This window comes from Balaenoptera acutorostrata, chromosome 18 (genome assembly GCF_949987535.1).
Source record: "Balaenoptera acutorostrata chromosome 18, mBalAcu1.1, whole genome shotgun sequence".
Taxonomy (NCBI): Eukaryota; Metazoa; Chordata; class Mammalia; order Artiodactyla; family Balaenopteridae; genus Balaenoptera; species Balaenoptera acutorostrata.
The window spans coordinates 80314175-80330636 of NC_080081.1; the positions used below are offsets into that span (position 1 = coordinate 80314175).

A 16462-nucleotide genomic window follows, 5' to 3' on the forward strand; every position below is an offset into this window, starting at 1 on the left:
AATCTTTGGTGTTTTAATTCAATCTCATGAGGTAGGAATTTAGGTGGATTTGTTTGGTTTCTCGGATGCTCAAAATACAGACATTGGATCATGGATCATGGATAACTGCTACCCAATACGACAACAGATCCTTAGTTTTGCTCAGATCTTACTCAGGATGCCAAGAACCTTTTATTGATTTCCACTGAGAGACTGACCACAGTCACATTAATTAAACATGGGATTTTTATTTTAGAACTAGATAAAAAAGCACAGGTTCTGTGAGCAATAAAAGTAGCTTATACTGAATCTTTCTAATGGTATTCATTGATCTGACAACTAAGTCACAGAAATTATATTTATGTGGTATGATGACCACAGTAATGTGAACAAAGCAAACTAAGAGAAAAGATTCAATTAAAAAAAACGCAGCAGAGTTGGATTGCCAAGAAGCAAACCACGATTTTGCAGTTCACTTAGGACAAAATACTTTAGGGCAGTCAGGCTTAAATGAGAAAACAGCCCTTAGTGCTGTGTGTGGGCCATGGGCTCCACCTGCAGCAGGCTGTGCGATCCATCCAGCAGCCCACCAGGCTGCAAAATCTAGCCAACCGATGCACCGGAATTTTTTCCCCTCCTTAAATGACCGATGTGAAAAATTACAAAATCAGCCAATTGTTTTGACTTCAGAGTTTATGAAGCAGAGTTACAACTGCAGGTTCTCAAAATAATTATTTCAGTGAAAACTCTAAGCCCAGTCCACAAAAAAATGAAAGTATTTATCTATACATGTGCTTACATAGGTACATACATATGCACACACTTCATAATCTTGAATCTTATCAGTTTATGAACTCACCAATTTTAAGTCTCCACAACTGTTAGCGATACAGCTTTCTTCTACCAACTCATTTACTTTCTTCTCTAATTGTCTTATCTTTTCTTCTGGACTGTTAAAGAAAAAAGCAAGTATATTTTGAATCATTCAACCACTAATAATACATACAAAATTTAACCTACTTTTAACATTGTCCATCATGTGCTTATAAACTTTAAGAGTAAGTCACAGATATATATAAGTGGCCTTAAAGAATAAATGTACCGCTGTTTTTGGGCTTCCCTGGTGGCGCAGTGGTTGAGAATCTGCCTGCTAATGCAGGGGACACGGGTTCGAGCCCTGGTCTGGGAAGATCCCACATGCCACGGAGCAGCTGGGCCCGTGAGCCACAATTGCTGAGCCTGCGCGTCTGGAGCCTGTGCCCTGTGACGGGAGGGGCCGCGATAGAGAAAGGCCCGCGCACCGCGATGAAGAGCGGTCCCCGCACCGCGATGAAGAGTGGCCCCCGCTTGCCGCAACTGGAGAAAGCCCTCGCACGAACCGAAGACCCAACACAGCCAAAAATAAATAAATAAATAAATAAATAAATAAGAAAATCCTTTAAAAAAAAAAAAGAATAAATGTACCGCTGTTTTTAATAACTACATTATATAATTATTCATAATAGTAAAAATAGCTAACATTTATTTAGCATAAGTGTAATTTAATTTTGAGCTAAATGCTTTACCCTAATTATGTCACTTAATCTTCATAAGAATATTTGATACAAGTACTATCATTATCTCATTTCACTGACAGGGAAACTGAGGTTTAGAAAGTTAAGTATTGGCTGTCCAGTGGTTAGGATTCCCTGCTTCCACTGCAAGGGGCACGGGTTCGATCCCTGGTCAGGGAACTGAGATCCCATAAGACACACAGGGTGGCCAAAAAAAAAAAAAAAAGAAAAAGAAAAAGAAAGTTAAGTACTAAGCCTGAGATCATACAGCTAGTTAAGTACCAGAGCCAGGATTTAAACACATGATAAGGTAACTCTAGGGCCATGCTGCTGCATTTCCATCCCCAAAGGAAAGCAGATTCTATGGCAAATGAAAACTTTATCTGTGGTTAGAAAGACTGAAGTCCCCATAAAAGAGAGAAAAATTATTTACTACCAAATAGATACCACAGAGACTTTTTTTTTCTTTGGCCATGCTGTGTGGCTTGTGGCATCTCAGTTCCCCATCCAGGGATCGAACCCGGGGCCATGGCAGTGAAAGCACCGAGTTCTAACCACTGGGCCACCAGGGAAGCCCCACTCACCACAGAGACTTCTAACAAGGTGAGGAAGTTTAAAATCCTGACTTCATTAGTAGCAAATGAAGTGTCCCCGGATCAGCCATGTTTCAAACACAACATCAGTGTTGTTTTACTACCACTTTCTTTCAATAAAACACAACACTCTGAATGTACATCACTGCCTAAATAAACTTTTACTACAAATATATCACAGTAAACATCAATTCTCTTAATTCTCTACAAATGGACTTTTAAAAAGAACACAGGAATAAATTTCACAGTATAGGTTTGTCTATAAAATCGTATTCTTCAGTAAAACCTGGGATTAAGACAACATATTTTATTAGTTTATAGAGATTGCAAAATTCTAATAATAGATGGTGGCTTTCTAAAGGTTAGAAAGTTCCGAATTCAAAGTACAGAATTCTATTTTCAAGCTGTCTGAAACACTCTAATAAATGTCTTTAAATGTTGCTTACAGGTTGTTATCATTAAGCCTAAAATATCAATATAAAAACGTAACGCTAAAACTCTGTAAGAGAATTTGATGAAGACAGTGGAAGTCACTACCCCGTCCCTACCAGCCGCCAGGAGAATGAACCCTGCGCAGACACTGCTGGGCGCCTCCACAGGAGCCTGCCGCCGCCCTGCGTCCCCGCACGTGGAAGCTAGGCTACAGGAGAGCCTCACCCTCCTGCCTAATGTCTGGGTCCATCAGGCGCGTGTGATGAACTTCTGGCCAATGAGAAATGAAGACGCGTCTACCTGGGGCAGATGTCTCCCGGAAAGATCCCTGCTCTTCAAAGGGGACCTAAGACTGAGCACCTTCCTTCTGACTCTAGGTTTTATCAACTGCAGGAAGGTTCTGAACTCCCACGGCCCTCCTGGAATCATGAGGATGGGCAGGCTCTGGAGAAGAGCCAAGAGAATCAGAAAGAAGCTGAACCAGCGTGAGGTTATTGAGCAGTTAAATTAACCATCCTCCAGACCTCCTGTTATGGGAGATAATAAAACATTCTTGTTGTGTGTGTTTTTCCTGATGTTTTCAGCTGTTAGCAGCTGAAAGGATCCTAAATGGCATACTTAAGATAACATGTATTTATTAGCAAACTTGCTGTCATTAACTAGGATACAAAGTAAACTGACGTTCTATAGAAGTTCCTTATTAGTCAAAAAAGGAAATTATGCAATTTATACAATAGCCCAAACACCGGTTTTAAGAATTCCAATCTAAAATCATGAGCCCTGGAAGCAGACCGCCTGGGTTCACGTCTCAGTCCTGCCGTCCACTAGCCTGACCCAGCGAGCTCTCCACGCTCCCCTCCCCCTGAACTGATGACACGAGAGCTCGGTCTTCTCGGGGCGCTCGTGCACAGCGCAGGGCACGCAGGGATCGCACAGTGAGCGCTCGGTACATGCTGGCTGCTTTCACTATTTGTAAAATCTAATGGTGCTTAGATATCAGTAAATGTACACAGTTGAATTTACACCGTAGTTTGTGTTTTTTTTAATTACAATTGTTTTTTCTTCTTGTGATGAGAACTTTTAAGATCTATTCTCTTAACAACTTTGTATACATCTATTTATTTATTTATTTATTTATTTATTTATGGCTGTGTTGGGTCTTCGTTTCTGTGCGAGGGCTTTCTCTAGTTGCGGCAAGTGGGGGCCACTCCTCATTGCGGTGCGCGGGCCTCTCACTATCGCGGCCTCTCTTGTTGCAGAGCACAGGCTCCAGACACGCAGGCTCAGTAGTTGTGGCTCACGGGCCCAGTTGCTCCGCGGCATGTGGGATCTTCCCAGACCAGGGCTCGAACCCGTGTCCCCTGCATTGGCAGGCAGACTCTCAACCACTGCGCCACCAGGGAAGCCCTACACCGTAGCTTTTTAGCTACTCTCTAGTCAATGGCACAAAACTAAGTTAATTCTATAAAAAATTATATTTCTCAATATCAATATGACAAACTAACATACATTTTCTTAATTTTTTTCTTTGAAATATCCTTTTAAAATAAGAATATCTTATTACATGTACAACCCCATTTGGCCTTCAAGAGAATCAATATTGGCACGTATAAAAATAAGACACATCTTCAAGTCAATAATATTACAGTAAAACTGCATGGAACACACAGGGCTGCTTTTCTGAGACTTGATTCTTTTGCTAGTTCCGCGAACCAGGGATGACGCTTTGGTTACTATTCTGCTGACATAAACTTTTCAAATATGTAAGAATTATGTACTTGAGAAGTAAAAGTTAAGAACATGCAACAACCACAGCAGAGCAGCACAGGACTTGCATACCTGTCTTCGTTCCTGGCCTCCAGGGGCGGTGCAGGGCCCCGCGACTGACCGAGGGGGTCGAACGCAGAGCCTGAGACACAGTCAAGAGTTCACGTTTAGTGCTCAATCCAGCACAACTGAAGGGATATGAAACCGCGCACATGCTATTTAATTTACCTATTTATTAAATGGAATGGACATTTTTTATGCTTTCATAAATATTTTGCATATTGAGAAACTGGTAAGATTTTTAACATACATAAAACCATGTAAATAAAACTGTGTGTTACCATGTAAAAACAAAAATAAATATCTCTCAGTATTTATTTCTCCCCCATAGTAAACTATCCCTATTATGAACTCTAAATGGTCAATCATGTGAGTAATAACCTGGTATGAGCCTTTTAATTTTCCATTACTGGTATAATAATCATTAATTTTTGTCACAACAATTTTATTTAAAAATTATTATTTAACTTATCATATATTTAAATACTATTTTCACCTTTAATTCTTTAGCTCTAACTCACATACAAATTTTAGATGTAGAACTCGGTACATTTTGACAGATTACATGCCAGTGTAACTACCACCTCAACTGGGAGGCAGAACATTTTCATCACCCCTTTCCTTTCTTAATGGTACCTAAAATAATCAACGGCATGTTAGACTTTATTTAATATGGTAATATATTTACACATACAAAAACATTTAAAAAATTTAAAGATGTGAAAAAATTAGTAGCTGAAATAGAACAAACCTCTCAAAGCTGCTTTGGTAAAACCAGCTGCTCTCACTGCCGTCATGGGTCTAGTAACTCCATCCTTAGGAGAACAAGCGTCATTTAAAGAGCATTCTTAAATAACACCTGCCTCTTACTTGCAGAGCTGCACGACACACGTCATAATACAGCCCAGCGTGTAACACTGGTTCCGTCCCCTGCCGGCTTGCTCCGGGCTCCCACCTCCTCATGTGCCAGCCTGTCTGCACTTCACCTTTCCTCTGTCAAATTTTGATTCCTTGTGTAACTGGACTTACTCCCAGTTTGAAAAGAAAAGCACTCTTAAGGATTTTTAGGTAGTACCTTATGCAGCTTAGTAGCTGGCTACTCCCCTACTTTTGGTTGGTCTCCTATATGCCTAAGAGAGAAACCGCAGAAACTGCTGTAAATGACAGCAAAGGAAAAGTAGGTCCCAGAGTACATCCTACAAGCAAACTATCAGGCCTATGTCCATTCCCCGTGGGATTTCATTTGAGACCTGAGTAAATAAATCCAAAGAGACTTTGCCACCAAAGATTTCAAACGGTCCAAACTTTAGCCCACAGTTTAAAGAACCAGGGTCACTATATAAGTAACAACTTAAAAACACTTTGGTAATAATATTCTAAGTCACAGGAAGGCCCAAAATGAACACCCACACAATGGAGATACCTGAACAGCCCCTGTCATTGGTCTTCCCATTGACGATGCCAGGGATGTCTTGGACTAGTAAACAAAAAACTAAGTTAAAACGATTCCAAAAAAGGCCTACATTTAATTTTATAAACCAAAGTATAAAAGTTTTCTTTATAACTTTTTTTCCTTCGTTCTATTGGCAAGTAAACCTAAACATAATTTTTTTCCATTTATCTCCTGAGGATATAGGATCAAACAATAAAACTCTAAAACAGGCATTGGCAAACAACAACCCTCAGCCTTTGTACTGGGACACAGCCGCAGTCCCTTTGCCTGCACATCGTCTGTGGCTGCCTCTCTGGGAATGCTGAGCCGGGTTCCAAAGAGCCTAAACCACAGGGCCCTTCACAGAAAAGCTGGCTGTCTCCTATTCCGAAACATCACCAAAAACCAAATTTATGAGTGATACCTGCTTTGGTTGATTAATAAACGTATGCGTCACATGATACACTGTTATATAACGTATAAGGCCACTTTCTTCATTCACAGGAAGGGACACTTGGAAGGCAAGTGCCTGGGACCTCTAGGTTCTAAAACCATTTTCATGACCCCTAAGAAATATTATCATAAAGACTAAGAAAAACTATTTCACCTCATTCCTCCACTTTTCTCCCATTCCTCTATTATTTCACATAAGCTAAAATATCCAAATTGTAGGTATTTTGGGCAAGATTTAAAAGATTTTCTTTTATGGATTTTAATATAGCATCTTTCCTCCAACGATCTCAAATAAAAGCAAGACCCAATTATATGCCTCTGAAGTTTTTCTTAAATTTTATTTTTTCATGTATTAATCACTAAGTTTTTAAAAATTATAAACATTATGTTTAAATAACATCTAACCTCACATAAGATATACGAATGGAATACACATGACACTTGGTTATATTATATAGAAAATGAAACGAAGTCAATCAACAAACACAAGGTTTACAGGTAGGAAAAGACAATAAAATATTTTGTTATATTTAAACCAAAATGACTAGAATATTCAAACCTATTAATCAACAATTTATAATGTTCATCACTAACCAAAATGGAAAATATATCCAGGTCATGGGCTGAAAGGTAGCCAAACTTATTTAGAACTACCTGCCTAAACTGAACTTATGTATGAGAAAATGCATCTTCATATCTTCAGCTTAAGAAAACCTACCCCACATCCAGTAGCTACAGGTCTACCAACTGCTGTGCTTGGTATTTTAGCAGTTATCTTGGGGAGGAAAAAAAACATAGTTAATAGAATTCAGATTAAGTTATATAATAGAATACTGGAAAAGAAATAGAAAATATAGGCTCATCAATAGAGAAATATTTATATAATATTTAGAATAATTTCTTTTAAATTATTCTAAATATTAAAGAGCTCAAGTATTTTAAGTATCAGGAAGGAGACCTATTCTGGAACTCATTTTAAAGGAGAAAAGGGACTTTAGAATGACCTGAGGGGCCAATAAGACAGATGAGTCTTCACGGTCACGCCTACCATTCATTTTGCATGATTATCACTGCCAGACGCTGGGTCTAACAACAGACAGAGGATCTCAGGGAATCTGGGGTTGAATCTCAGCTCTCCCTCTACTTGCTTGTTTATTTTACCTCTTTGAACCTAAATGTTCTCATCTCTGAAATAAAGATACAAAGTATGTTGATCACAAAGTTGTAACTGGAATCAAACAGGACCACAGAGGTGAGAAAGTACGCTAAACAGGTTAGCTGTTGGGCATCTTTGTTTAAGTATTTGATTAAAACATCATTCTTAGAGGAGTTCTACTTCTGGCTTGACGGACCGCTGTTTTAAACATCTCTCCCTCTAAGAACAACTAAGGCAGCTGGGGACAAAAATATTTTTGCAAAAAATCAGTTTAGATACGTTAGAGAACCATCAAGGCCATGAGGAATTACAAGGCCTCAAGCTGAGGAACAGAAGGGAAGACTGAGGACTGAGCTGCATCTGGGCTGCTCTTCTCCCAGGGGTGTCTGTTAATGCGGAAGGCCAGGCCGCAAGGCTGAACAGAGCTTTTTACAGAAGACAGGGCTGAAGACATAAACCCTGGAGCTGGGCCTGCTGAGGTGGCAGCCCTGGGAATCCTCCAGTATTCAGACTTGACTGACCTCCAAAGGCTACACTCAGACTGGAAGGGAAATCAGAAGGACACCAGCCCTTTTAAGACCTGAGCCCAATTTAGAATCATCTCAAACTCAACTGGCTTGAGGTGATTCAGGATTCCTTGCATCTCTGAGGCCATAAGCAAAAGTAAATTCTCTCTAGTAAAAGATACCTGTCCTGATAAGGCAGCCACTACCCACATGTGGCTGTTGAGCATTTGAAATGTGGCTCAGGCAATAGGATCTGGATTTTAAAACTTTACTTACTTTTAAATGATTTAAATATAAATAGTCACATGTGGCTAGTGGCTATCACACTAGACAGCACAGACATACAGCCTTAAATTATCTCTAAAAATCTTCATTTACAATGCCTGGCATTCAATTAAAAACAACCAGACACATAGGAGCAAGACTACCTAACCAAAACCAAGAGAAATAAATGGAAAGACAGGCAGAAGGGGAAACATGCGATGGAAACATCAGACACAGGCTTTAACACAACTATGGTCAATATGTTCAGCGAATTAAAAGACAAGATGACAATTTCAGTAGAGAACTAAAAACTATAAAAAATGGATAAATGGAAATTCTAGAACTGAAAACTGAAAATAACGTAAAATTCTGGCATTGTCCAGAAAGTAGTAAAATACTAAATAATACTAGACTTTGATAAGTTAAAGATGAGTATTGTAATCTTTACAAAAACACTAAAAAATGGCTAAAGAATGTAAGCTCCCAAGATAACAGAGGGAGAAATGGAATAATAAAAAATAATCAAACAAAACAAGATAAGAAAGGAGAGAAAATGAAACATGAAAAAGGCAGGAAAAAACAAAAAGCAAATACTAAGGCAACAAATTTAAACCAAATCAGTAATTTCATTAAGTGTAAATAGACTAAAAGAAGAAGATTATCTGACAATATTAAAACAAAAACAAAAAACCCAGAGCTCTATTCATGCTGCTAATAAGAAATACATCTTAAATATATAGATATGAGAATACTGGAAGCAAAAAGATGGGAAAGACATACAATGTAAACACTAGACAAAAGAGAGCTTGAGTAGCTCTAGCAATATACTAATATTTGACAAAACAGACAAACAGCATTACTAGAGACAGGACATTTTATAACAATAAAAGGGTCAATTTAACACAAAAATATAACAATTCTAAATGTCTTTCCTCCAAATATATAAATCAAAAGCCTAAAAAAAAGAAAGAAAACCACAATCACAGTGTAAGATTTGACCATTTTTCTCATTAATAGAACTGTAGTTCCCCCTCCCCCCAAAAAATCAGTAAAAATATAGAAAATTTGAACAAAACCATTACCAAACTTGACCTAATTGACAGATAACAGGTCTTGGAAAAACATGAAAAGGAAGGATGTGGGTCTCAGCAATATTTTTCTGTGAGAACAAATTGAAGGAAAGAGACCATTTTTCTTTTTAACTACTCACTAATGACTAGATCCGTTCTTCTGGGTTTTATTTTTGGCACTGGAATCATCTCTTAGGTGGACTGGATCCTATGTTGCCTCCTTTCTTCACCTTGCACCCTCACCACAGTGCCTTTCCTCACAGATCTCAAGGGCAATCTGAACTGTGCACATCCTTAAATATTCAACTGTAAACCTATCTTCTAAGCAGCCTCTTCTGATTGTCCCAAATAGTGATAAAAAACTGATCTTTGTGGTCCCATAGCAATTTATACTCTTTTTCCAGCACATAATACATTATGCCTTGTAATTTCTATTTCTGTCCCTTTTATTCTCCTCCTTAGGTTCCTCTGGAGCTAGTTGCAATTTTGTCCCTCTTGAGTGAGCCCAGTCCCTTTCATATAACAGTTGCACAATTTTTTCCCCTTTAATATAGTAAGTAGGGTGTGATGAAAATATCATTCAAGGCGGCTGGAGACCTGAGCTCTGTCCTGGTTACAGGTAAGTGCGAGACCTCGCCTCCCCAGGCTTGTTTTCCTCAGCATAACGTGAGGATCTCTGAAGTCATTTCTAAATATCAATGAAGGGCCAGCCTGGAGACATTACCACCTGTCTGACACCCAGAATCACTAAACTGAAGACAATGTTTGCTTATTTACTAAGTCATGTGATAAAGATCTGTGGAGGACCCACAGCAGGCAAAGAAAGAACAATAAGACAGTCTGCCTCCTCAAAAAGCTTACGGCCTTGTCATTAGCCAAGTGCAAGAACTTGACTTACAATTTTCTTTCCATAATGAAGGTAAACTCAAAATTAAAATATAGCTTGTGGAATGTGTAGTCAAGAATTGACTTCACCCAAAGAGAGGTCTGGCTTTGCCCTTTGCTACTGGGAGGAGATCTGCAAGCCCCTGGAATGTCCTGCCTGACACACCCCTGTTTGCCTGGGGGCTTCGGCCACCAGACAGTCTAAACTCCAGACTTATGAGCCTGAACCTCCAGGAGGGGCTGGAGAGTAACGGGCAGCCATGAGGACAGTATGTGACGGAGCTCCATGAAAACTCTGGACACCAGAGTGGTGGGAGGGCTTCCTTGCTAGCAATCCTCCCAAGTACCGCCACCACTCAGAGTGGCTGGGAGGTTAATGCCACCCAGAGCTCCACAGGGAAAGGATGACCAGAAGCCCCACGTTTGGACCGCCCGAGACTGTGCCCCGTGTCTCTCCTCTCTGGGCAGATTTAACCTGTATCCTTCCCCTGTAATAAACTGTAAGCATACCAGCTTTCAGCGAGTTCTGCGAGTCCTTTCAGAAAAGGACCGGCGCTGAAGGTGGTTTTGCAACTGGTGTCAGAAGTGAGCACAGGGGCTTCCCCGGTGGCGCAGTGGTTAAGAATCCGCCTGCCAATGCAGGGGACATGGGTTCGAGCCCTGGTCTGGGAAGATCCCACATGCCGCGGAGCAACTAAGCCCGTGCGGCACAACTACTGAGCCTGCGCTCTAGAGCCCGTGAGCCGCAACTACTGAGTCCACATGCCACGACTACTGAAGCCCACGAGCCTAGAGCCCGTGCTCCGCAACAAGAGAAGCCACTGCAATGAGAAGCCCACGCACTACAACGAAGAGTCGCTCCCGCTTGCCCCAACTAGAGAAAGCCCGCGTGCAGCAACGAAGACCCAACGCAGCCAAAAAAATAAATAAATAAAAATAAAATAATTTTTTAAATAAATAAATATATTTTTTTTAAAAAAAGGTCAAATGATCTTCAACAAGGGTGCCAAGACCATACAATGTGGAAAGGTCAGTCTCTCCCAAATGGTGCTGGGAAAACTGGATATCCACACAAAAGAATGAAATCAGACCCTTAATCTTGTATCACATACAAAAATGAACTCAAAATGGATTAAAGGCCCAAACGTAAAAAGACCTAAAACTATAAAACTCCTAGAAAAAAAACATAGGGGAAAATTCCATGGCACTGGACTTAGTAATGATTTCTTAGCTATAACACCAAAAAGCACAGGCAACAAAAGCAAAAACAGACCAATGGGACTATATCAAATATAAAAACTTTTGTGCATCAAAGAACCCGATCAGGGCTTCCCTGGTGGCGCAGTGGTTGAGAATCTGCCTGCTAATGCAGGGGACACGGGTTCGAGCCTTGGTCTGGGAGGATCCCACATGCCGCGGAGCAACTGGGCCCGTGAGCCACAACTACTGAGCCTGCGCGTCTGGAGCCTGTGCTCCGCAACAAGAGAGGCCGCGATAGTGAGAGGCCCGCGCACCGCGATGAAGAGTGGCCCCCGCTTGCCACAACTAGAGAAAGCCCTCGCACAGAAATGAAGACCCAACACAGCCAAAAATAAATAAATAAATAAAATAAAATAAAATAAAAAAGATGTTTCCTATCTTTAAAAAAAAAAAAAAAAAAGAACCCGATCAACAGAATTTAAGAAAAGCAACCTATAGAATGGGAGAAAATATCTGCAAAGCATATACCCAATAAAGAATTCCTACAACTCAACAACAAAAAAATCAAATAACCCAGTTAAAAAATGGGCAAAGTACTTGTACAGACATTTCTTCAAAGATGATATACAAATGGCCAAAGAGCATATGAAAAGATAGTCAACATCACTAATCATCAGAGAAATGCAAATCAAAACCACAGTGAGAATCACCTCATACCCATTAAAGTTGCTACTATCAAAAAAATAGAAAATAACAAGTGTTAGTGAAGGTGTAGAGAAACTGGAACCCTTGTGCACTGTTGGTGGGATTGTAAAATGGTGTAACCACTATGGAAAACAGTATGGAGGTTCCCCCAATAATTAAACATAGAACTACCATATGATCCAGCAATCCCACTTCTGGGTATATATCCAAAGAATTGAAAACAGGGTCTCAAGATATTTGCACACCCATGTTCATAGCAGCACTATTCACAATAGCCAAGAGGTGGAAGCAACCCAAGTGTCCATGGAACAAAATGTGGTCCATCCATACAATGGAATGTTATTCAGCCTTAAAAAGGGAGGAGATCCTGACACAGGCTATACCGTGGATGAACCTTGAGGACATTATGCTACATGAAATAAGCCAGTCACAAAAGGACAAAAACTGTATGATTCCACTTATACGTGGTACCTAGAATAGTCAAACTCATAAAGACAGTAGAATGGTGGGGGCCAGGGGCTGGCAGAGGGAGATGGGGGTTGTTGTTTAATGGGGACAGAGTTTCAGTTTGGGAAGACAGAGAGTTCCAGGGATCTGTTTCACAACAATGGGAATTAATTTAACACTACCAACGTGTACACTTAAGAACAGTTAAGATGGTAAATTATGTGTTTTTTACCACAATAAAAAAAATTCACTTACTGGAGGTCTTCTGCTGTGACTAGTTTTCACAGCTTGCTGAAAAGCTGTGTCATTCTCCAATTCCTAAAATGAAAAGGCAAACTTAACATTCAACATGAAGTGACAATTTTTTAAAATGATTAACCTCGACTGTTTGGTGTTCACGATCCTCTATAATCCATCTTCCTCCCTCTGCTGACATCCAGGTAGGGCTCAAGGACTCCTGTCCTCAAATCCCCCTTCACACTACAAAATGCCAAAGCCCCTTCCCCCCTTAGGGAGAGGAGTACTGACAATGTCAGTCAAGTTTAAGGCCATTTCACTGGCTACTGTTTAAATGGGTGCTATCAATACACATGGTTAAAAGATCAAGTCTGCAAGGATATGGCCTTTCTTCTGTTTCTCTTTTCCAAGCAGCTGGAGCGGTAGGAACAGAGAATCCCCCCCATCCTTTTTCCCTCTCTCCCTCCCCTCTCTTCTTCCATATTCTGGACCATGGCTAGGAGCCTTACCTGAGAAAACCTTAGGACAGAAAAGGCTGTATCCTCTCCCAGAAATGGAGCAAACACTTGCTCTGGTTTCATCTCCGCTTGCCCAACTGAAAATGGCTTTTCATCTCACGGGAGAGGTAAAGTCTGAGATTCAGACTAGAGCCAGGCTAGGCTCCACCGGGTCCAACCTGTGATGCCACTTGGAACCAAAGCCTCCGTTGAAATAAAACGTTACTATGCTTTGCTGATTCCTGACCTATGCTCACATTCTCCCTGAGGAATCTGAGGAAAGTAACATTAGTCAAGTGCAAGATACCAGTGTTTCCGAGTTTTCTGGACAAAATGCCATTGTAGCCTCTCTCAAAAGCACCAAGCCTCTCCAACTGCCAGTCTAAGCAGCCTTTGTCCCCTGTCCCTTCAGCAGCACAAGTTCAGCTCCAGCCCTCTATACATCTGTGCTCAGTACTCACACTCACCTCTGATTTACTGCAATCTACTTCCCACAGAAACAAACTTGCTGATTATTAAAAAACAAACACAAACAATACACAAAAAATGGAGTCGATATCAATTAGCTTTTTAAAACCTTGGAGACAATTAAAGTAAAATGTTTGTAAAACCAGGATGCTAATACAATGTACTTTAAATGTGATTATGTACAAGGATTCTTCTTTAATTTTCCTTCAAAATAATCTTCATAACCTTCCATATCAACTACATAAAATGAAGTAAGTACACAAGTCTCAGCCATAGAAACCAGGCAACTTTCCCACGAAGTACAAAGCCACGGGCTGCCTTTGAAATAATTATACCACCTTGGCACATCTTTTGGGAAAAGCCTTCCAGTATTCCTAAATTATTAGTAAAATTTGATTAATCAGCTCAGCGAAGTCTCAATGACAAACTAAAAATTGACAACAAATTCTCCAATTACAAATACCAAATCAACACAACTTTTGTCATTTTTTCCTTTGTTCATGATTTGATTAACAATTTGCATAATCTATGAACACCTTAGGAACTGTTTCAAGTCATTCAGTTATATATTAATTTACTCCAATTAATTAAAATAAAAGAAAACCATGGGTAAACCAAATTTTTTATTTTACTGTGTGATTTATTTTTGTGTATGATATTCCGAATATTTGCTTCAAGTTAAATAATGAAGCCACACTGTGAAGACCTGAAGAGTTAGGAAGTTTCTCTGATGTTTTCAAGAATGATCATGATGATATATTAATTCCACTTGTGGGACTCTACCCAAGGAAATGTTTGATCACAATAGAGAAAATTATTTATGCATAAAATTACTCATTGTGCTATTGTTATTAATAGGGGCAGAAAACTATAAATAATTATCCTATAGTCAGAAAATAATCAACTGTATATAGTCGGTATTATGCAGCCATTAAAATTATATTTAAATTTTTAGTACCATGAAACTTTGTTTATGATGTAGCCGAATGTAAATAAGCAAACAGAAAAGTACATTAGTTCAATTCCAAACACGCTAAAAGAAAATTGTGTATGCATGAAGGAAAGACAAAAGCAACAAAATGTTAACCGTACTCATTTCTGACTGCTGGTATTATGGGTAATTTTGTTTTTCAACAATGAGCACATTTTTTTTTTTTATACATGTAACTTTTACGACTGGGAGAAAGGGGGAGATTCAATGGTTTTCATAATTTATACTAGCTTAGGAAAATGCCCATGCTTTAATACAAATTTTTAAAAACTAGTCTATGTGATCATATCCGTGTATGTATAAGTGTTTGTATACAGGGAGGGAAAAACCTGAATATATTAAAAGACACGGGAATACAGCAAAACACTGGGTAATATGTATAATACAGGTGATCTTCAGGTAACAGTATTCATGTCATTTTATTTTTTTCTCCCATCTTATGTATTTTTCAAATTTTCTATGATGAGCAGTATCTCCTAGATTTTTATTTCATATAGAGTAAGTGAATGATTTCTATTTTATTTTCTTGCTTTCTCTCTAGGTCTCAAATTCACAGGCAAACATTTTTCTCCAGAGGAAAAAACAATTCAAAAATGACTGAAAGCCATATGAAAAACTCTAGAATGAGATTTCCTAAATTAGTTTAAAGTCCTCTAAATGCTAATATTTGATTCTTAAATACTAGCAAGTAAATTAACGCCCACATCCTTCATCCTTACTTTCTTTCACATGCTAATTCAAGATAACTTTATAAAGAGTTTTCTTTGGTTTTTGTCTTTTACAATTTGGAAACTATAACTCTCACAATAATGTAAACAGATTTAAAATATTCAAGTATTTGTCTTAGTAACAATTTCATCCTGTAATTACTATACTACTAAATATTAAGCAGATATAGGTTTGTTGACATAAGCGAATATTCATAAAAGGGAAAAAGCAGGTGACAAAACAGTACACACAGTATGATACCATTTTATCCAAAAACATATACAGTATACATATACACATACATATGTGCATAGGGAAACATTTAGCGTTAAGCACTGTGAGTTAGTTAATGTTTATCTCTGGGTGGTGACAGTTTCTATGATTTTAATTTTTCTTTATATTTATTTCTATTCTCTAATTTTTCTATAAAATACTTGTATAATTTAATTCAAAGAAGAAAAATAACTATATGACATTTCAAATTTAGAACATTAAAAAAACTGATCTTAGGTACTTCAAGTGATCTAAGTCTTATAACTTACATATTCAGATAATTAGTACAGAAGAATACAAGTATATAATTGATCCTAATTCTTTTCCATAAACTTTTTCACATCTTTATGCTACTATTATTACTATTGGTAGAAGTTAGTAGTCTTCAGTAATAGCACTTTTCTAGGCTTTTAATCAACTTACTTAATCTAAAGCATGATAAAGCAGAACCCTCAAATCCAAAATTTTCATGAACCAGCTGGTTAGCAAAGACCAATGTAAACAAACAAACAAAAAAAAAAACAAATTTTTTTTTTTTTACCTCGGTATCATAGGTTGGATTGTAGTCATTATAACCAGAATAAAGATCATCTTCATCTGTCTCTGGGGCCAGGTGTACATTTTGCATCATTTGTACCTATGAAAAATCACTGCTGTAAATGTATTCTTGGAATAAGAAATAATTGTTAATTGAAATAAAGTATAACTATTTAACAACTTTCCTGGTCAAATTTCTCTCTACATGTGTTTATGGCTTAAACTTTTTTTCAGGTCAAATTCTTAAAA

General features: G+C 38.6%; 1 protein-coding gene across 7 annotated transcripts in view; it reads right to left on the bottom strand.

Annotated features, from left to right (window-relative positions):
* IFT88 (intraflagellar transport 88) overlaps positions 1–16462 on the bottom strand; it is a 76082-nt gene that overhangs the window by 54242 nt on the left and 5378 nt on the right. For 4 of the 7 annotated variants that reach the window (XM_057532941.1, XM_057532940.1, XM_057532938.1 and 1 more), the window contains exons 2-8: positions 16218–16313; positions 12758–12820; positions 6988–7044; positions 5808–5861; positions 5136–5199; positions 4397–4466; positions 839–929 (exon numbers count right to left, since the gene is read on the bottom strand). In XM_057532941.1, coding sequence (XP_057388924.1) covers positions 839–929; positions 4397–4466; positions 5136–5199; positions 5808–5861; positions 6988–7044; positions 12758–12820; positions 16218–16307 — 489 coding nt within the window. In that variant the 5' untranslated portion in view covers positions 16308–16313. The remainder of the gene's footprint in view (positions 1–838; positions 930–4396; positions 4467–5135; positions 5200–5807; positions 5862–6987; positions 7045–12757; positions 12821–16217; positions 16314–16462) is intronic. The other 3 variants (XM_057532943.1, XM_057532939.1, XM_057532942.1) reach the window with 2 other exon arrangements.